This window comes from Salmo trutta, chromosome 28 (assembly GCF_901001165.1).
Source record: "Salmo trutta chromosome 28, fSalTru1.1, whole genome shotgun sequence".
NCBI classification, from domain to species: domain Eukaryota; kingdom Metazoa; phylum Chordata; class Actinopteri; order Salmoniformes; family Salmonidae; genus Salmo; species Salmo trutta.
Genome location: NC_042984.1, coordinates 2592738 through 2613484, shown reverse-complemented (window position 1 = coordinate 2613484; position 20747 = coordinate 2592738). Strand labels below are relative to the sequence as shown.

Here is a 20747-nt window from a genome sequence, read left to right as displayed (position 1 = left end):
AGGTTTTGTTCGACTATACTTCTACTCTCCAACATGCAGTTAGTTGCCTGGTTTTCTCATAAAGCTTTGTTGGTGTTGTGTACAGAGCAGAGACTTTAAAGACTGTTGAGTGGTGCCCCCGTCAGGCCTGTATCAGTACTGTTGAGTGGTGCCCCCGTCAGGTCTGTATCAGTACTGTTGAGTGGTGCCCCCGTCAGGTCTGTATCAGTACTGTTGAGTGGTGCCCCCGTCAGGTCTGTATCAGTACTGTTCAGTGGTGCCCCCGTCAGGTCTGTATCAGTACTGAGTGGCGCCCCCGTCAGGCCTGTATCAGTACTGTTGAGTGGTGCCCCCGTCAGGTCTGTATCAGTACTGTTGAGTGGTGCCCCCGTCAGGCCTGTATCAGTACTGTTGAGTGGTGCCCCCGTCAGGCCTGTATCAGTACTGAGTGGTGCCCCCGTCAGGCCTGTATCAGTACTGTTGAGTGGTGCCCCCGTCAGGTCTGTATCAGTACTGAGTGGTGCCCCCGTCAGGTCTGTATCAGTACTGAGTGGCGCCCCCGTCAGGCCTGTATCAGTACTGAGTGGTGCCCCCGTCAGGCCTGTATCAGTACTGTTGAGTGGTGCCCCCGTCAGGTCTGTATCAGTACTGTTGAGTGGTGCCCCCGTCAGGCCTGTATCAGTACTGTTGAGTGGTGCCCCCATCAGGTCTGTATCAGTACTGTTGAGTGGTGCCCCCGTCAGGTCTGTATCAGTACTGTTGAGTGGTGCCCCCGTCAGGCCTGTATCAGTACTGTTGAGTGGCGCCCCCGTCAGGCCTGTATCAGTACTGAGTGGCGCCCCCGTCAGGCCTGTATCAGTACTGTTGAGTGGCGCCCCCGTCAGGCCTGTATCAGTACTGAGTGGCGCCCCCGTCAGGTCTGTATCAGTACTGTTGAGTGGTGCCCCCGTCAGGCCTGTATCAGTACTGTTGAGTGGTGCCCCCGTCAGGCCTGTATCAGTACTGTTGAGTGGTGCCCCCGTCAGGCCTGTATCAGTACTGAGTGGCGCCCCCGTCAGGCCTGTATCAGTACTGAGTGGTGCCCCCGTCAGGCCTGTATCAGTACTGAGTGGTGCCCCCGTCAGGCCTGTATCAGTACTGAGTGGCTCCCCCGTCAGGTCTGTATCAGTACTGAGTGGTGCCCCCGTCAGGTCTGTATCAGTACTGAGTGGCGCCCCCGTCAGGCCTGTATCAGTACTGAGTGGTGCCCCCGTCAGGTCTGTATCAGTACTGTTGAGTGGTGCCCCCGTCAGGCCTGTATCAGTACTGTTGAGTGGCGCCCCCGTCAGGCCTGTATCAGTACTGTTGAGTGGTGCCCCCGTCAGGTCTGTATCAGTACTGTTGAGTGGTGCCCCCGTCAGGTCTGTATCAGTACTGTTGAGTGGTGCCCCCGTCAGGTCTGTATCAGTACTGTTGAGTGGCGCCCCCGTCAGGCCTGTATCAGTACTGTTGAGTGGTGCCCCCGTCAGGTCTGTATCAGTACTGAGTGGCGCCCCCGTCAGGCCTGTATCAGTACTGTTGAGTGGTGCCCCCGTCAGGTCTGTATCAGTACTGTTGAGTGGCGCCCCCGTCAGGTCTGTATCAGTACTGTTGAGTGGTGCCCCCGTCAGGTCTGTATCAGTACTGTTGAGTGGCGCCCCCGTCAGGCCTGTATCAGTACTGTTGAGTGGTGCCCCCGTCAGGTCTGTATCAGTACTGTTGAGTGGTGCCCCCGTCAGGTCTGTATCAGTACTGAGTGGCTGCCCCCGCCAGGTCTGTATCAGTACTGTTGAGTGGTGCCCCCGTCAGGTCTGTATCAGTACTGTTGAGTGGCGCCCCCGTCAGGTCTGTATCAGTACTGTTGAGTGGTGCCCCCGTCAGGTCTGTATCAGTACTGAGTGGCGCCCCCGTCAGGCCTGTATCAGTACTGTTGAGTGGTGCCCCCGTCAGGCCTGTATCAGTACTGAGTGGCGCCCCCGTCAGGCCTGTATCAGTACTGTTGAGTGGTGCCCCCATCAGGTCTGTATCAGTACTGTTGAGTGGCGCCCCCGTCAGGCCTGTATCAGTACTGCAGCGTTGTGCTGAACAGCCCAGCCAGAAACATGTGTAGTGTCCCTCTTGCCTGCAATGCCCTCTGCCATTACACACAGTATACACAGGTGGAGACCAGACACTGATTTAGAGAAACAAGGACCATCACCAGCAGACACTGGAGTGGTCCGTCCCTCTGGTCCGTCACCCTGGTCCGTCCCCCTGGTCCGTCACCCTGTTCCGTCCCCCTGGTCCGTCCCCTGGTCCGTCCCCCTGGTCCGTCCCCTGGTCCGTCCCCCTGGTCCGTCCCCCTGGTCCGTCCCTCTGGTCCGTCCCCCTGGTCCGTCCCCCTGGTCCGTCACCCTGGTCCGTCCCCCTGGTCCGTCCCCTGGTCCGTCCCATGGTCCGTCCCCCTGGTCCTCCTGGTCCGTCCCCCTGGTCCGTCCCTCTGGTCCCCTTGCTCCGTCCCCCTGGTCCGTCCCCCTGGTCCGTCACCCTGGTCCGTCCCCTGGTCCGTCCCCCTGGTCCGTCCCCCTGGTCCGTCACCCTGGTCCGTCCCCCTGGTCCGTCCCCTGGTCCGTCCCCTGGTCCGTCCCCCTGGTCCTCCTGGTCCGTCCCCCTGGTCCGTCCCTCTGGTCCCCCTGCTCCGTCCCCCTGGTCCGTCCCCCTGGTCCGTCACCCTGGTCCGTCCCCTGGTCCGTCCCCCTGGTCCGTCCCCCTGGTCCGTCCTCCTGGTCCGTCCCCTGGTCCGTCCCCCTGGTCCGTCCCCCTGGTCCGTCCCCTGGTCCGTCACCCTGGTCCGTCACCCTGGTCCGTCCCTCTGGTCCGTCACCCTGGTCCGTCCCCTGGTCCGTCCCTCTGGTCCGTCCCTCTGGTCCGTCCCCTGGTCCGTCACCCTGGTCCGTCCCCCTGGTCCGTCCCCCTGGTCCGTCCCCCTGGTCCGCCCCTCTGGTCCGTCCCTCTGGTCCGCCCCCCTGGTCCGTCCCTCTGGTCCCCCTGGTCTGTGTATGTGTGTGTGAGATCTGTTGGGATGTACTGAGAGCAACGAGGTCACAGGGAACACACCTGACATGTCTGATTCCTCCTCTGTGTGTGTGTGTGTGTGTGTGTGTGTGTGTGTGTGTGTGTGTGTGTGTGTGTGTGTGTGTGTGTGTGTGTGTGTGTGTGTGCGCAGGTGAGTGATCTGTTGGGATGCACTGAGAGCAACGAGGTCACTTGGGAACACACCTGACATGGAGGTCAAGGGTCATCTCATCTCAGTACCTGGTGAGGAAACAAAACATTTACTTTTATATACCTAATTTAGCAATAGCAAATTTTAGTTTTAGTTTTAGTGAAAGACTGTCATCTCCTTGTTCTGTGTTGTGTAGACCTGCTGGGTGGCAGTCCGGAGGCTGTTGAAAGGATGACAGAATTACAGGAGAGAAGACGCAGTCTGGAGACTCTACTGAATAGCAGACTGGCTGAGCTACGGAGAGTCTGTCTGCAGGAGGCGGTGAGTACACGTACTCACAGCCAAATACGGATGACTAGTACGTCACGTTTCCTTCTGGTACACGTACTCACAGCCAAATACGGATGACTAGTACGTCACGTTTCCTTCTGGTACACGTACTCACAGCCAAATACGGATGACTAGTACGTCACGTTTCCTTCTGGTACACGTACTCACAGCCAAATACAGATGACTAGTAGGTCACGTTTCCTTCTGGTACACGTACTCACAGCCAAATACGGATGACTAGTACGTCACGTTTCCTTCTGGTACACGTACTCACAGCCAAATACGGATGACTAGTAGGTCACGTTTCCTTCTGGTACACGTACTCACAGCCAAATACGGATGACTAGTACGTCACGTTTCCTTCTGGTACACGTACTCACAGCCAAATACGGATGACTAGTACGTCACGTTTCCTTCTGGTACACGTACTCACAGCCAAATACGGATGACTAGTATGTCACGTTTCCTTCTGGTACACGTACTCACAGCCAAATACGGATGACTAGTACGTCACGTTTCCTTCTGGTACACGTACTCACAGCCAAATACGGATGACTAGTACGTCACGTTTCCTTCTGGTACACGTACTCACAGCCAAATACGGATGACTAGTACGTCACGTTTCCTTCTGGTACACGTACTCACAGCCAAATACGGATGATTAGTAGGTCACGTTTCCTTCTGGTACACGTACTCACAGCCAAATACGGATGACTAGTATGTCACGTTTCCTTCTGGTACACGTACTCACAGCCAAATACGGATGACTAGTACGTCACGTTTCCTTCTGGTATACGTACTCACAGCCAAATACGGATGACTAGTACGTCACGTTTCCTTCTGGTACACGTACTCACAGCCAAATACGGATGACTAGTACGTCACGTTTCCTTCTGGTACACGTACTCACAGCCAAATACGGATGACTAGTACGTCACGTTTCCTTCTGGTACACGTACTCACAGCCAAATACAGATGAATAGTATGTCACGTGTCTATAACAGGAGAGCTTCCTGGTTGATTTCTCCTGTTAATGTGATGTATTCGTCTATAACAGGAGTTGACAGGAGAGCTTCCTGGTGATTTCCCCCTGGAGGCTGGTGAGCGACGGCCCAACGTACGCCGCCGGGTCGGGTCGTACCGCCACGGACCCAAGACTATTATAAAGACAGAGGTAAAAGAGGATTTGAATATTACCACACAAACGGATACATTCTACTCAGAAAGCAGAACCCCCCCTTCCTATATTTTAACCTGTTATCCCTGACCAATGATCGTTTTTCAGATGTATTGTAGGGTGAGAGACTGTTGAGAGGACAGGACAATCCTGTTTTTGTACCTCTACGTGAATGGTATAGAAACACCGAATGTGACGTAAATAAATAAATAAATAAATAAATAAAACAAACACACTCTTTTGATGTGTAGGAGGAGGTTTGTCGGAGGAAGCCGAAGAAGACGCTGTTCATCGGTGCCCTGAGGCGCCGTGTGGACTCTGATCAGCACCCAACGCACAGCAAGAGGACTGTACACAGAGGATGTCACACAGGTAATAACTTAACACCTTTCAGTGGCGCTACTGTGATCTAACCTTTTTACTGTGACTGCACTGGTTAAAATACTCACGGGTAACTTCACCCCTTATCACTGTGACTTTGCTGGTTAAAAGTTGGTGTTATTACCTAACGTAATACACAGTGCCCTCCGTAATTATTGGGACAGTGAAGCATTTTTCCTTATCTTGCCTCTATCCTTCCAAAGTTTGGATTTTGAAATCAAACGATGACGACGAGGTTAAAGTGCAGACTGTCAGATTTCATTCGAGGGTTTCTCCATCCATATCTGATGAATCGTTTAGAAATTACAGCATTTCTGTACTTAGTCCCCCCCCCATTTTAGTGGACCAAAAGTATTGGGCCAAATTCACTTATGTGTATAAAAGTAGTCAAAAGTTTAGTATTTGGTCCCATATTCCTCTTACACAATGACTACATCAAACATGTGACTCTATAAACTTGTTGGATCCATTTGCTGTTTGTTTTGGTTGTGTTTCAGATTATTTTGTGCCCAATAGAAATTAATGGTAAATAATGTATTGTGTCATTTTGAAGTCACTTTTATTGTAAATAAGAATAGAATATGTTTCTAAACACTTCTACAGGAAGTGCTGCTTTAATAATGATGAGTTCGAAAGTTAAAGACGCACAAAAATCATACCCCTCAAAAATGCTAACCTCCCCTGTTATTGTAATGGTGAGAGGTTAGCATGTCTTGGGGGTATGATATAAAATGCTAACCTCCCCTGTTATTGTAATGGTGAGAGGTTAGCATGTCTTGGGGTTATGGTATAAAATGCTAACCTCCCCTGTTATTGTAATGGTGAGAGATTAGCATGTCTTGGGGGTATGATATAAAATGCTAACCTCCCCTGTTATTGTAATGGTGAGAGGTTAGCATGTCTTGGGGGTATGATATAAAATGCTAACCTCCCCTGTTATTGTAATGGTGAGAGGTTAGCATGTCTTGGGGGTATGATATAAAATGCTAACCTCCCCTGTTATTGTAATGGTGAGAGGTTAGCATGTCTTGGGGGTATGATATAAAATGCTAACCTCCCCTGTTATTGTAATGGTGAGAGGTTAGCATGTCTTGGGGGTATGATATAAAATGCTAACCTCCCCTGTTATTGTAATGGTGAGAGGTTAGCATGTCTTGGGGTTATGGTATAAAATGCTAACCTCCCCTGTTATTGTAATGGTGAGAGATTAGCATGTCTTGGGGGTAATATATAAAATGCTAACCTCCCCTGTTATTGTAATGGTGAGAGGTTAGCATGTCTTGGGGGTATGATATAAAATGCTAACCTCCCTTGTTATTGTAATGATGAGAGGTTAGCATGTCTTGGGGGTATGATATAAAATGCTAACCTCCCCTGTTATTGTAATGGTGAGAGGTTAGCATGTCTTGGGGGTATGATATAAAATGCTAACCTCCCCTGTTATTGTAATGGTGAGAGGTTAGCATGTCTTGGGGCTATGATATAAAATGCTAACCACCCCTGTTATTGTAATGGTAAGAGGTTAGCATGTCTTGGGGGTATGATAGAAAATGCTAACCTCCCCTGTTATTGTAATGGTGAGAGGTTAGCATGTCTTGGGGGTATGATAGAAAATGCTAACCTCCCCTGTTATTGTAATGGTGAGAGGTTAGCATGTCTTGGGGGTATGATATAAAATGCTAACCTCCCCTGTTATTGTAATGGTGAGAGGTTAGCATGTCTTGGGGGTATGATATAAAATGCTAACCTCCCCTGTTATTGTTATGGTGAGAGGTTAGCATGTCTTGGGGGTATGCTAACCTCCCCTGTTATTGTAATGGTGAGAGGTTAGCATGTCTTGGGGGTATGATATAAAATGCTAATCTCCCCTGTTATTGTAATGGTGAGAGGTTAGCATGTCTTGGGGGTATGATATAAAATGCTAATCTCCCCTGTTATTGTAATGGTGAGAGGTTAGCATGTCTTGGGGTTATGATATAAAATGCTAACCTCCCCTGTTATTGTAATGGTGAGAGGTTAGCATGTCTTGGGGTTATGATATAAAATGCTAACCTCCCCTGTTATTGTAATGGTGAGAGGTTAGCATGTCTTGGGGGTATGATATAAAATGCTAACCTCCCCTGTTATTGTAATGGTGAGAGGTTAGCATGTCTTGGGGTTATGGTATAAAATGCTAACCTCCCCTGTTATTGTAATGGTGAGAGATTAGCATGTCTCGGGGTTTATGATATAAAATGCTAACCTCCCCTGTTATTGTTATGGTGAGAGGTTAGCATGTCTTGGGGGTATGCTAACCTCCCTTTTATTGTAATGGTGAGAGGTTAGCATGTCTTGGGGGTATGATATAAAATGCTAACCTCCCCTGTTATTGTAATGGTGAGAGGTTAGCATGTCTTGGGGGTATGATATAAAATGCTAACCTCCCCTGTTATTGTTATGGTGAGAGGTTAGCATGTCTTGGGGGTATGCTAACCTCCCTTTTATTGTAATGGTGAGAGGTTAGCATGTCTTGGGGGTATGATATAAAATGCTAACCTCCCCTGTTATTGTAATGGTGAGAGGTTAGCATGTCTTGGGGGTATGATATAAAATGCTAATCTCCCCTGTTATTGTAATGGTGAGAGGTTAGCATGTCTTGGTGGTATGATATAAAATGCTAACCTCCCCTGTTATTGTAATAGTGAGAGGTTAGCTTGTCTTGGGGGTATGATATAAAATGCTAACCTCCCCTGTTATTGTAATGGTGAGAGGTTAGCATGTCTTGGGGGTATGATATAAAATGCTAACCTCCCCTGTTATTGTAATGATGAGAGGTTAGCATGTCTTGGGGGTATGATATAAAATGCTAACCTCCCCTGTTATTGTAATGGTGAGAGGTTAGCATGTCTTGGGGGTATGATATAAAATGCTAACCTCCCTTGTTATTGTAATGGTGAGAGGTTAGCATGTCTTGGGGGTATGATATAAAATGCTAACCTCCCCTGTTATTGTAATGGTGAGAGGTTAGCATGTCTAGGGGGGATGATATAAAATGCTAACCTCCCCTGTTATTGTAATGGTGAGAGGTTAGCATGTCTTGGGGGTATGATATAAAATGCTAACCTCCCCTGTTATTGTAATAGTGAGTGGTTAGCATGTCTTGGAGGTATGATATAAAATGCTAACCTCCCCTGTTATTGTAATGGTGAGAGGTTAGCATGTCTTGGGGGTATGATATAAAATGCTAACCTCCCCTGTTATTGTAATGGTGAGAGGTTAGCATGTCTTGGGGGTATGATATAAAATGCTAACCTCCCCTGTTATTGTAATGGTGAGAGGTTAGCATGTCTTGGGGGTATGATAGAAAATGCTAACCTCCCCTGTTATTGTAATGGTGAGAGGTTAGCATGTCTTGGGGGTATGATAGAAAATGCTAACCTCCCCTGTTATTGTAATGGTGAGAGGTTAGCATGTCTTGGGGGTATGATATAAAATGCTAACCTCCCCTGTTATTGTAATGGTGAGAGGTTAGCATGTCTTGGGGGTATGATATAAAATTCTAACCTCCCCTGTTATTGTAATGGTGAGAGGTTAGCATGTCTTGGGGGGATGATATAAAATGCTAACCTCCCCTGTTATTGTAATGGTGAGAGGTTAGCATGTCTTGGGGGTATGATATAAAATGCTAACCTCCCCTGTTATTGTAATAGTGAGAGGTTAGCATGTCTTGGAGGTATGATATAAAATGCTAACCTCCCCTGTTATTGTAATGGTGAGAGGTTAGCATGTCTTGGGGGTATGATATAAAATGCTAACCTCCCCTGTTATTGTAATGGTGAGAGGTTAGCATGTCTTGGGGGTATGATATAAAATGCTAACCTCCCCTGTTATTGTAATGGTGAGAGATTAGCATGTCTCGGGGTTTATGATATAAAATGCTAACCTCCCCTGTTATTGTAATGGTGAGAGGTTAGCATGTCTTGGGGGTATGATATAAAATGCTAACCTCCCCTGTTACTGTAATGGTGAGAGGTTAGCATGTCTTGGGGGTATGATATAAAATGCTAACCTCCCCTGTTATTGTAATGGTGAGAGATTAGCATGTCTCGGGGTTTATGATATAAAATGCTAACCTCCCCTGTTATTGTAATGGTGAGAGGTTAGCATGTCTCGGGGTTTATGATATAAAATGCTAACCTCCCCTGTTATTGTAATGGTGAGAGGTTAGCATGTCTTGGGGGTATGATATAAAATGCTAACCTCCCCTGTTATTGTAATGGTGAGAGGTTAGCATGTCTTGGGGGTATGATATAAAATGCTAATCTCCCCTGTTATTGTAATGGTGAGAGGTTAGCATGTCTTGGTGGTATGATATAAAATGCTAACCTCCCCTGTTATTGTAATAGTGAGAGGTTAGCTTGTCTTGGGGGTATGATATAAAATGCTAACCTCCCCTGTTATTGTAATGGTGAGAGGTTAGCATGTCTTGGGGGTATGATATAAAATGCTAACCTCCCCTGTTATTGTAATGATGAGAGGTTAGCATGTCTTGGGGGTATGATATAAAATGCTAACCTCCCCTGTTATTGTAATGGTGAGAGGTTAGCATGTCTTGGGGGTATGATATAAAATGCTAACCTCCCTTGTTATTGTAATGGTGAGAGGTTAGCATGTCTTGGGGGTATGATATAAAATGCTAACCTCCCCTGTTATTGTAATGGTGAGAGGTTAGCATGTCTAGGGGGGATGATATAAAATGCTAACCTCCCCTGTTATTGTAATGGTGAGAGGTTAGCATGTCTTGGGGGTATGATATAAAATGCTAACCTCCCCTGTTATTGTAATAGTGAGTGGTTAGCATGTCTTGGAGGTATGATATAAAATGCTAACCTCCCCTGTTATTGTAATGGTGAGAGGTTAGCATGTCTTGGGGGTATGATATAAAATGCTAACCTCCCCTGTTATTGTTATGGTGAGAGGTTAGCATGTCTTGGGGGTATGCTAACCTCCCCTGTTATTGTAATGGTGAGAGGTTAGCATGTCTTGGGGGTATGATATAAAATGCTAATCTCCCCTGTTATTGTAATGGTGAGAGGTTAGCATGTCTTGGGGGTATGATATAAAATGCTAATCTCCCCTGTTATTGTAATGGTGAGAGGTTAGCATGTCTTGGGGTTATGATATAAAATGCTAACCTCCCCTGTTATTGTAATGGTGAGAGGTTAGCATGTCTTGGGGGTATGATATAAAATGCTAACCTCCCCTGTTATTGTAATGGTGAGAGGTTAGCATGTCTTGGGGTTATGGTATAAAATGCTAACCTCCCCTGTTATTGTAATGGTGAGAGATTAGCATGTCTCGGGGTTTATGATATAAAATGCTAACCTCCCCTGTTATTGTTATGGTGAGAGGTTAGCATGTCTTGGGGGTATGCTAACCTCCCTTTTATTGTAATGGTGAGAGGTTAGCATGTCTTGGGGGTATGATATAAAATGCTAACCTCCCCTGTTATTGTAATGGTGAGAGGTTAGCATGTCTTGGGGGTATGATATAAAATGCTAATCTCCCCTGTTATTGTAATGGTGAGAGGTTAGCATGTCTTGGTGGTATGATATAAAATGCTAACCTCCCCTGTTATTGTAATAGTGAGAGGTTAGCTTGTCTTGGGGGTATGATATAAAATGCTAACCTCCCCTGTTATTGTAATGGTGAGAGGTTAGCATGTCTTGGGGGTATGATATAAAATGCTAACCTCCCCTGTTATTGTAATGATGAGAGGTTAGCATGTCTTGGGGTATGATATAAAATGCTAACCTCCCCTGTTATTGTAATGGTGAGAGGTTAGCATGTCTTGGGGGTATGATATAAAATGCTAACCTCCCTTGTTATTGTAATGGTGAGAGGTTAGCATGTCTTGGGGGTATGATATAAAATGCTAACCTCCCCTGTTATTGTAATGGTGAGAGGTTAGCATGTCTAGGGGGGATGATATAAAATGCTAACCTCCCCTGTTATTGTAATGGTGAGAGGTTAGCATGTCTTGGGGGTATGATATAAAATGCTAACCTCCCCTGTTATTGTAATAGTGAGTGGTTAGCATGTCTTGGAGGTATGATATAAAATGCTAACCTCCCCTGTTATTGTAATGGTGAGAGGTTAGCATGTCTTAGGGGTATGATATAAAATGCTAACCTCCCCTGTTATTGTAATGGTGAGAGGTTAGCATGTCTTGGGGGTATGATATAAAATGCTAACCTCCCCTGTTATTGTAATGGTGAGAGGTTAGCATGTCTTGGGGGTATGATAGAAAATGCTAACCTCCCCTGTTATTGTAATGGTGAGAGGTTAGCATGTCTTGGGGGTATGATAGAAAATGCTAACCTCCCCTGTTATTGTAATGGTGAGAGGTTAGCATGTCTTGGGGGTATGATATAAAATGCTAACCTCCCCTGTTATTGTAATGGTGAGAGGTTAGCATGTCTTGGGGGTATGATATAAAATTCTAACCTCCCCTGTTATTGTAATGGTGAGAGGTTAGCATGTCTTGGGGGGATGATATAAAATGCTAACCTCCCCTGTTATTGTAATGGTGAGAGGTTAGCATGTCTTGGGGGTATGATATAAAATGCTAACCTCCCCTGTTATTGTAATAGTGAGTGGTTAGCATGTCTTGGAGGTATGATATAAAATGCTAACCTCCCCTGTTATTGTAATGGTGAGAGGTTAGCATGTCTTGGGGGTATGATATAAAATGCTAACCTCCCCTGTTATTGTAATGGTGAGAGGTTAGCATGTCTTGGGGGTATGATATAAAATGCTAACCTCCCCTGTTATTGTAATGGTGAGAGATTAGCATGTCTCGGGGTTTATGATATAAAATGCTAACCTCCCCTGTTATTGTAATGGTGAGAGGTTAGCATGTCTTGGGGGTATGATATAAAATGCTAACCTCCCCTGTTACTGTAATGGTGAGAGGTTAGCATGTCTTGGGGGTATGATATAAAATGCTAACCTCCCCTGTTATTGTAATGGTGAGAGATTAGCATGTCTCGGGGTTTATGATATAAAATGCTAACCTCCCCTGTTATTGTAATGGTGAGAGGTTAGCATGTCTCGGGGTTTATGATATAAAATGCTAACCTCCCCTGTTATTGTAATGGTGAGAGGTTAGCATGTCTTGGGGGTATGATATAAAATGCTAACCTCCCCTGTTATTGTAATGGTGAGAGATTAGCATGTCTCGGGGTTTATGATATAAAATGCTAACCTCCCCTGTTATTGTAATGGTGAGAGGTTAGCATGTCTTGGGGGTATGATATAAAATGCTAACCTCCCCTGTTACTGTAATGGTGAGAGGTTAGCATGTCTTGGGGGTATGATATAAAATGCTAACCTCCCCTGTTATTGTAATGGTGAGAGATTAGCATGTCTCGGGGTTTATGATATAAAATGCTAACCTCCCCTGTTATTGTAATGGTGAGAGGTTAGCATGTCTCGGGGTTTATGATATAAAATGCTAACCTCCCCTGTTATTGTAATGGTGAGAGATTAGCATGTCTCGGGGTTTATGATATAAAATGCTAATCTCCCCTGTTATTGTAATGGTGAGAGGTTAGCATGTCTCGGGGTTTATGATATAAAATGCTAACCTCCCCTGTTATTGTAATGGTGAGAGGTTAGCATGTCTTGGGGGTATGATATAAAATGCTAACCTCCCCTGTTATTGTAATGGTGAGAGGTTAGCATGTCTTGGAGGTTTGATATTTGTGCGTCTGTAACTCGTCGTTATTCACGATTCATTCAGGACTATCCGTAATCATAGTAGAAACATATTCTATTCTTATTTACAATAAAAGTGACTCCAAAATGACACAATACATTATTTACCATTCTAAACTTTTGACTACTTTAATACACATGTAAGTTAATTTGTCTCAATCCTAAAATGGGGGGGGGACTATGTACAAAAAGAGTTGTAATTTCTAAACGGTTCACCCGATATGAATGAAAATACCCTAAAATTACAGCTAACAGTCTGCACTTTAACCTCGCAGTCATCGTTTGATTTCAAATACAAACTTGTGACGTATAAAGGCAAAACAATACAAAATGCTTCTCTGTCCCAATAATTACAGAGGGCACTGTAGTTTTGTACGCTTATTATGCCAAGTCTCCAGAATCCAGTCGGGAAACTCAGGTAGCACTCAGCAGTGGATCAGAGGATTATTATGTCATTGCTGCACTGTGGGAACCGTGTGTGTGTTTTAAAACCATGGTTGTTAGATTAGTTAGGATCTCGGGTTCCTCTTCCATCCCTTGAAAAAACAAACCATTGACCCTGGAAAGGCAGGGCTGGACGGGGGAGACAGAAGGGGAGGGAGGGAGGGTGGGCATTGTTACAGAGGAGACGAGGAAGTCAGGAACAGTCTCGTTATTACTGGGCTGACACACATGTACACACACACACACACACACACACACGATGTCCAGGGAAAGCGCATGGAGGCATGGTGGACAGACAGAGAACAATGTTACCAGTTATGTAACTACCACCTGACTCACTCTTTTTATTTTAGATATTTTTTTTTGAACCTTTATTTAACTAGGCAAGTCAGTTACCATGGGTAGTGTCGGAAATGGCACCCTATTCCCTATTTAGTGCACTACTTTTGGCCAGACTGTGTTTTAGTGCAGTACTTTTGGTCATACTGTGTTTTAGTGCACTACTTTTGGCCACACTGTGTTTTAGTGCACTACTTTTGGCCACACTGTGTTTTAGTGCACTACTAAATAGAGAAGTGTGTGCTGTACTCAGATGCAGCCCATGTGGTGGTGAGTACACGGTGAGTACAATGTGAGTACAGGGTGAGTACACGGTGAGTACAGGGTGAGTACACGGTGATTACAGGGTGAGTACAGGGTGAGTACAGGGTGAGTACAGGGTGAGTACAGGGTGAGTACACGGTGAGTACAGGGTGAGTACACGGTGAGTACAGGGTGAGTACAGGGTGAGTACAGGGTGAGTACACGGTGAGTACAGGGTGAGTACACGGTGAGTACAAGGTGAGTACAAGGTGAGTACACGGTGAGTACAAGGTGAGTACACGGTGAGTACAAGGTGAGTACACGGTGAGTACACAGTGAGTACACGGTGAGTACACGGTGAGGGCTGAATCTTACCGGAGATATGCAGAGCAATTGTAATGTCAGTCATGGACTGATTCTTATAGGGGATATGCATGGAAAGGTGACTCTAGTCACAAGGCACAGATTTCAGGTTAAGATTTAGATATTTAGATATAAGGGACAGTGTGTGAGTTATATGGTGCAATCTGACTTGTTCTGTGTGTGTGTGTGTGTGTGTGTGTGTGTGTGTGTGTGTGTGTGTGTGTGTGTGTGTGTGTGTGTGTGTGTGTGTGTGTGTGTGTGTGTGTGTGTGTGTGTGTGTGTGTGTGTGTGTACAGATGACACTGTGAACTCCGAGAGCAGCTCCACGTCTGATTCTACAGGGGACCATGACAACGGTAAGACTATAGGAGTACACTAAAAGAACATCCTAGTCATGTTAAATACAGTACATCCTAGTCATGCTAAATACAGTACAATACAGTACATCCTAGTCATGTTAAATACAGTACAATACAGTACATCCTAGTCATGTTAAATACAGTACAATACAGTACATCCTAGTCATGTTAAATACAGTACAATACAGTACATCCTAGTCATGTTAAATACAGTACAATACAGTACATCCTAGTCATGTTAAATACAGTACAATACAGTACATCCTAGTCATGTTAAATACAGTACAATACAGTACATCCTAGTCATGTTAAATACAGTACATCCTAGTCATGTTAAATACAGTACAATACAGTACATCCTAGTCATGTTAAATACAGTACATCCTAGTCATGTTAAATAAAGTACAATACAGTACATCCTAGTGATGCAAAGGTTTACTTTCAGTCCTCATCAAACTTTCATCTGTCTCTGTCTTTTCTCTCTCTCTCTCTCTCTCTCTCTCTCTCTCTCTCTCTCTCTCTCTCTCTCTCTCTCTAGATGAGTCTTCGGGTGTGGCCCCTGACTGTCTGTCCCCATCTCGGCCCCGGCTGGCCCCTGGTAATGGTAATGGAAGCAGCAGTAGTCCAGACAGCAGGCTGTGTAGGAAGCTTTCTCCTGTTGAGATCTATTATGCGATGAGGACCACCGCGCCACACAACTCACTGGTCCTCTCTGCCAGGTACTGCTGCTGCTGCTACACCATCCCGTCTCTGACCCAATCAGTCAATCAGTCAATCAGTCAATCATTCAATCAATCAGTCAATCAGTCAATCAGTCAATCAGTCAATCAGTCAATCATTCAATCAGTCAATCAGTCAATCAGTCAATCAGTCAATCATTCAATCATTCAATCAGTCAATCAGTCAATCAGTCAATCAGTCAATCATTCAATCATTCAATCAGTCAATCATTCAATCAGTCAATCATTCAATCAGTCAATCAGTCAATCATTCAATCATTCAATCAGTCAATCAGTCAATCAGTCAATCAGTCAATCAGTCAATCATTCAATCAGTCAATCAGTCAATCAGTCAATCATTCCATCAGTCAATCAGTCAATCAGTCAATCATTCCATCAGTCAATCAGTCAATCAGTCAATCAGTCAATCATTCAGTCAATCAGTCAATCAGTCAATCAGTCAATCAGTCAATCATTCAATCAGTCAATCATTCAATCATTCAATCAGTCAATCATTCAATCATTCAATCAGTCAATCAGTCAATCAGTCAATCAGTCAATCAATCAATCAGTCAATCAGTCAATCATTCAATCAGTCAATCAGTCAATCAGTCAATCATTCAATCAGTCAATCAGTCAATCAGTCAATCATTCAATCATTCAATCAGTCAATCAGTCAATCATTCAATCAGTCAATCAGTCAATCAGTCAATCAGTCAATCAGTCAATCATTCAATCATTCAATCAGTCAATCAGTCAATCATTCCATCAGTCAATCAGTCAATCAGTCAATCAGTCAATCATTCCATCAGTCAATCAGTCAATCAGTCAATCAGTCAATCATTCAGTCAATCAGTCAATCAGTCAATCAGTCAATCATTCAATCATTCAATCAGTCAATCATTCAATCATTCAATCATTCAATCAGTCAATCATTCAATCAGTCAATCAGTCAATCAATCACATGTATTTTCTAAAGCCCTTTATTTTTTTTTTTTTACATCAGCAATTGTCACAAAGTGTTTTCAAGATACTCAGCCTAAAAACCCACAGAGTCCTCCACATCAGAGTGAAACAGCAGAAACCGGGGATTCATCAGACCAGGCAATGTTTTTCCAGTTCACCGGTGGCCAGTGTTTTTCCAGTTCACCGGTGGCCAGTGTTTTTCCAGTTCACCGGTGGCCAGTGTTTTTCCAGTTCACCGGTGGCCAGTGTTTTTCCAGTTCACCGGTGGCCAGTGTTTTTCCAGTTCACCGGGTGGCCAGTGTTTTTCCAGTTCACCGGTGGCCAGTGTTTTTCCAGTTCCACCGGTGGCCAGTGTTTTCAGTTCACGGTGGCCAGTGTTTTTCCAGTTCACCGGAGGCCAGTGTTTTTCCAGTTCACCGGAGGCCAGTGTTTTTTTCCAGTTCACCGGTGGCCAGTGTTTTCCAGTTCACCGGTGGCCAGTGTTTTTCCAGTTCACCGGTGGCCAGTGTTTTTCCAGTTTCACCGGTGGCCAATGTTTTTCCAGTTCACCGGTGGGCCAATGATGTTTTTCCAGTTTCAACCAAACCCCAACGGTGGCCAGTGTTTTTCCAGTTCACCGGTGGCCAGTGTTTTTTCCAGTTCACCGGTGGCCATTGTTTTTTCCAGTTCACCGGTGGCCAGTGTTTTTTCCCAGTTCACCGGTGGGCCAGTGTTTTTCCAGTTCACACCGGTGGCCAGTGTTTTTCCAGTTCACCGGTGGCCAGTGTTTTTCCAGTTCACCGGAGGCCAGTGTGTTTTTCCAGTTCACCGGAGGCCAGTGTTTTTCCAGTTCACGGGTGGCCAGTGTTTTCCAGTTCACCGGTGGCCAGTGTTTTTCCAGTTCACCGGTGGCCAGTGTTTTTCCAGTTCACCGGTGGCCAGTGTTTTTCCAGTTCACCGGAGGCCAGTGTTTTTCCAGTTTCACCGGTGGCCAGTGTTTTTCCAGTTCACCGGGTGGCCAGTGTTTTTCCAGTTCACCGGTGGCCAGTGTTTTTTCCAGTTCACCGGTGGCCAGTGTTTTTCCAGTTCAACCGGTGGCCAGTGTTTTTCCAGTTCACCGGAGGCCAGTGTTTTTCCAGTTCACCGGTGGCCAGTGTTTTTCCAGTTCACCGGATGGCCAGTGTTTTTTCCAGTTCACCGGTGGCCAGTGTTTTTCCAGTTCACCGGTGGCCAGTGTTTTTCCAGTTCACCGGTGGCCAGTGTTTTTCCAGTTCACCGGAGGCCAGTGTTTTTCCAGTTCACCGGTGGCCAGTGTTTTTTCCAGTTCACCGGTGGCCAGTGTTTTCCAGTTCACACGGTGGCCAGTTTTTTTCCAGTTTCACCGGTGGCCAGTGTTTTCCAGTTCAACCGGTAGGCCAGTGTTTTTCCAGTCACCGGTGGCCAGTGTTTTTCCAGTTCACCGGTGGCCAGTGTTTTTCCAGTTCACCGGAGGCCAGTGTTTTTCCAGTTCACCGGTGGCCAGTGTTTTTCCAGTTCACCGGTGGCCAGTGTTTTTCCAGTTCACCGGTGGCCAGTGTTTTTCCAGTTCACCGGTGGCCAGTGTTTTTCCAGTTCACCGTGGGCCAGTGTTTTTTCCAGTTCACCGGTGGCCAGTGTTTTTCCAGTTCACCGGTGGCCAGTGTTTTTCCAGTTCACACCGTGGCCAGTGTTTTTCCAGTTCACCGGTGCCAGTGTTTTTCCAGTTCACCGGTGGCCAGTGTTTTTCCAGTTCACCGGTGGCCAGTGTTTTTCCAGTTCACCGGTGGCCAGTGTTTTTCCAGTTCACCGGAGGCCAGTGTTTTTCCAGTTCACCGGTGGCCAGTGTTTTTCCAGTTCACCGGTGGCCAGTGTTTTTCCAGTTCACCGGTGGCCAGTGTTTTTCCAGTTCACCGGTGGCCAGTGTTTTTCCAGTTCACCGGTGGCCAGTGTTTTTTCCAGTTCACCGGTGGCCAGTGTTTTTCCAGTTCACCGGTGGCCAGTGTTTTTCCAGTTCACCGGTGGCCAGTGTTTTTCCAGTTCACCGGTGGCCAGTGTTTTTTCCAGTTCACCGGAGGCCAGTGTTTTTCCAGTTCACCGGTGGCCAGTGTTTTTCCAGTTCACCGGTAGGCCAGTGTTTTTCCAGTTCAACCGGTGGCCAGTGTTTTTCCAGTTCACCGGTGGCCAGTGTTTTTCCAGTTCACCGGAGGCCAGTGTTTTTCCAGTTCACCGGTAGGCCAGTGTTTTTCCAGTTCACCGGAGGCCAGTGTTTTTCCAGTTCACCGGTGGCCAGTGTTTTTCCAGTTCACCGGTGGCCAGTGTTTTTCCAGTTCACCGGTGGCCAGTGTTTTTCCAGTTCACCGGAGGCCAGTGTTTTTCCAGTTCACCGGTGGCCAGTGTTTTTCCAGTTCACCGGTGGCCAGTGTTTTTCCAGTTCACCGGAGGCCAGTGTTTTTCCAGTTCACCGGTGGCCAGTGTTTTTCCAGTTCACCGGTGGCCAGTGTTTTTCCAGTTCACCGGAGGCCAGTGTTTTTCCAGTTCACCGGTGGCCAGTGTTTTTCCAGTTCACCGGTGGCCAGTGTTTTTCCAGTTCACCGGTGGCCAGTGTTTTCATTCCTTAGCCCAGTTTATTTTCTTTCTTTTTGCTGCTGCTGAAAGAAGTGGAACTCTGTAAGGTCGTTAGCTGCCATACCGCGTTCATGTTAACTAACTGTAGCCTGTCTGTTACTCTGCACAATTCATCAGTCTCCTTTGTCATCTTTCATCAATGACCAGTTTTTTGACCACTGGCCTGCCGTTGGCTGGATGTCCTTTGAGTGGTGGACCGTTCTTTTTTTCGTGGTATCCAATTGGTAGTCGTTACAGTCTTGTCTCATCGCTGCAACTCCCGTACGGACTCGGGAGAAGCGAAGGTTGAGAGCCGCGCGTCCTCCGAAACACAATCCAACCAAGCAGCTACTGCTTCTTGACACAATGCCCACTTAACCCGGAAGCCAGCCGCACCAATGTGTCGGAGGAAACACCGTTTACACCTGGCGACCTGGTCAGCGTGCACTGCACCCGGCTCGCCACAGGAGTCGCTAGTGTGCAATGAGACAAGGATATCCCTGGCGGCCAAACCCTCCCCTAACCCAGACGACGCTGAGCCAATTGTGCGCCGCCCCATGGCCCTTCCCGGTCGCGGCCGGCTGCGACAGAGCCTGGACTCGAACCAGGATCTCTAGTGGCACTGCTGGCACTGCGATGCAGTGCCTTAGACCACTGTACCACCCGGGAGGCCCTGGTGGACCATTCTTGATACACACAGGAAACTGTTGAGCGTGAAAAACCCAGCAGCGTTATAGTTCTTGACACACTCAAACCGGTGCGCCGGGCACCTACTACCATACCCCGTTCAAAGGCACTTCAATCTTTTGTCTCCCATTCACCCTCTGAATACCACACATACACAATCAATGTCTCAATTCTCTCAAAGCTTTTAAAATATTCTTTAATCCACCATGACCCATAGGACTCTGGTCAAACATAGTGCACTATTGGGATTAGGGTGCCATTTGGGACGCATTCTGAGTAATTCCTCCCCTTCATTTACACTAATTGAAGTGGATTTAACAGGTGACATCAATAAGGGATCATAGCTTTCACCTGGATTCACCTGGTCAGTCTATGTCATGGAAAGAGCAGGTGTTCCTAATATTTTGTCCACTCAGTGTATAATGGGTCTTCTTTCTTCTTCAAAAGTTCCCATAAACCACTGATACACAGGAAGAGCCATGTTGTCTCCTATAGAATCTATGGCCCAGTTTCATACATTCTAACCAGGAAGAGCCATGTTGTCTCCTATAGAATCTATGGGCCAGTTTCATACATTCTAACCAGGAAGAGCCATGTTGTCTCCTATAGAATCTATGGCCCAGTTTCATACATTCTAACCAGGAAGAGCGATGTTGTCTCCTACAGAATCTATGGCCCAGTTTCATACATTCTAACCAGGAAGAGCGATGTTGTCTCCTATAGAATCTATGGCCCAGTTTCATACATTCTAACCAGGAAGAGTCATGTTGTCTCCTATAGAATCTATGGCCCAGTTTCATACATTCTAACCAGGAAGAGCCATGTTGTCTCCTATAGAATCTATGGCCCAGTTTCATACATTCTAACCAGGAAGAGCCATGTTGTCTCCTACAGAATCTATGGCCCAGTTTCATACATTCTAACCAGGAAGAGCCATGTTGTCTCCTATAGAATCTATGGCCCAGTTTCATACATTCTAACCAGGAAGAGCCATGTTGTCTCCTACAGAATCTATGGCCCAGTTTCATACATTCTAACCAGGAAGAGCCATGTTGTCTCCTATAGAATCTATGGCCCAGTTTCATACATTCTAACCAGGAAGAGCCATGTTGTCTCCTATAGAATCTATGGCCCAGTTTCATACATTCTAACCAGGAAGAGCCATGTTGTCTCCTATA

The 20747-nt window shown here is 46.3% G+C and overlaps 1 protein-coding gene across 2 annotated transcripts in view; it reads left to right on the top strand.

Moving 5' to 3' along the window:
• ccdc120a (coiled-coil domain containing 120a) overlaps positions 1 to 20747 on the top strand; it is a 107925-nt gene that overhangs the window by 74722 nt on the left and 12456 nt on the right. For both annotated transcript variants that reach the window (XM_029718274.1, XM_029718273.1), the window contains exons 2-7: positions 3203 to 3294; positions 3399 to 3523; positions 4590 to 4706; positions 4961 to 5081; positions 14534 to 14593; positions 15135 to 15315. In XM_029718274.1, coding sequence (XP_029574134.1) covers positions 3261 to 3294; positions 3399 to 3523; positions 4590 to 4706; positions 4961 to 5081; positions 14534 to 14593; positions 15135 to 15315 — 638 coding nt within the window. In that variant the 5' untranslated portion in view covers positions 3203 to 3260. The remainder of the gene's footprint in view (positions 1 to 3202; positions 3295 to 3398; positions 3524 to 4589; positions 4707 to 4960; positions 5082 to 14533; positions 14594 to 15134; positions 15316 to 20747) is intronic.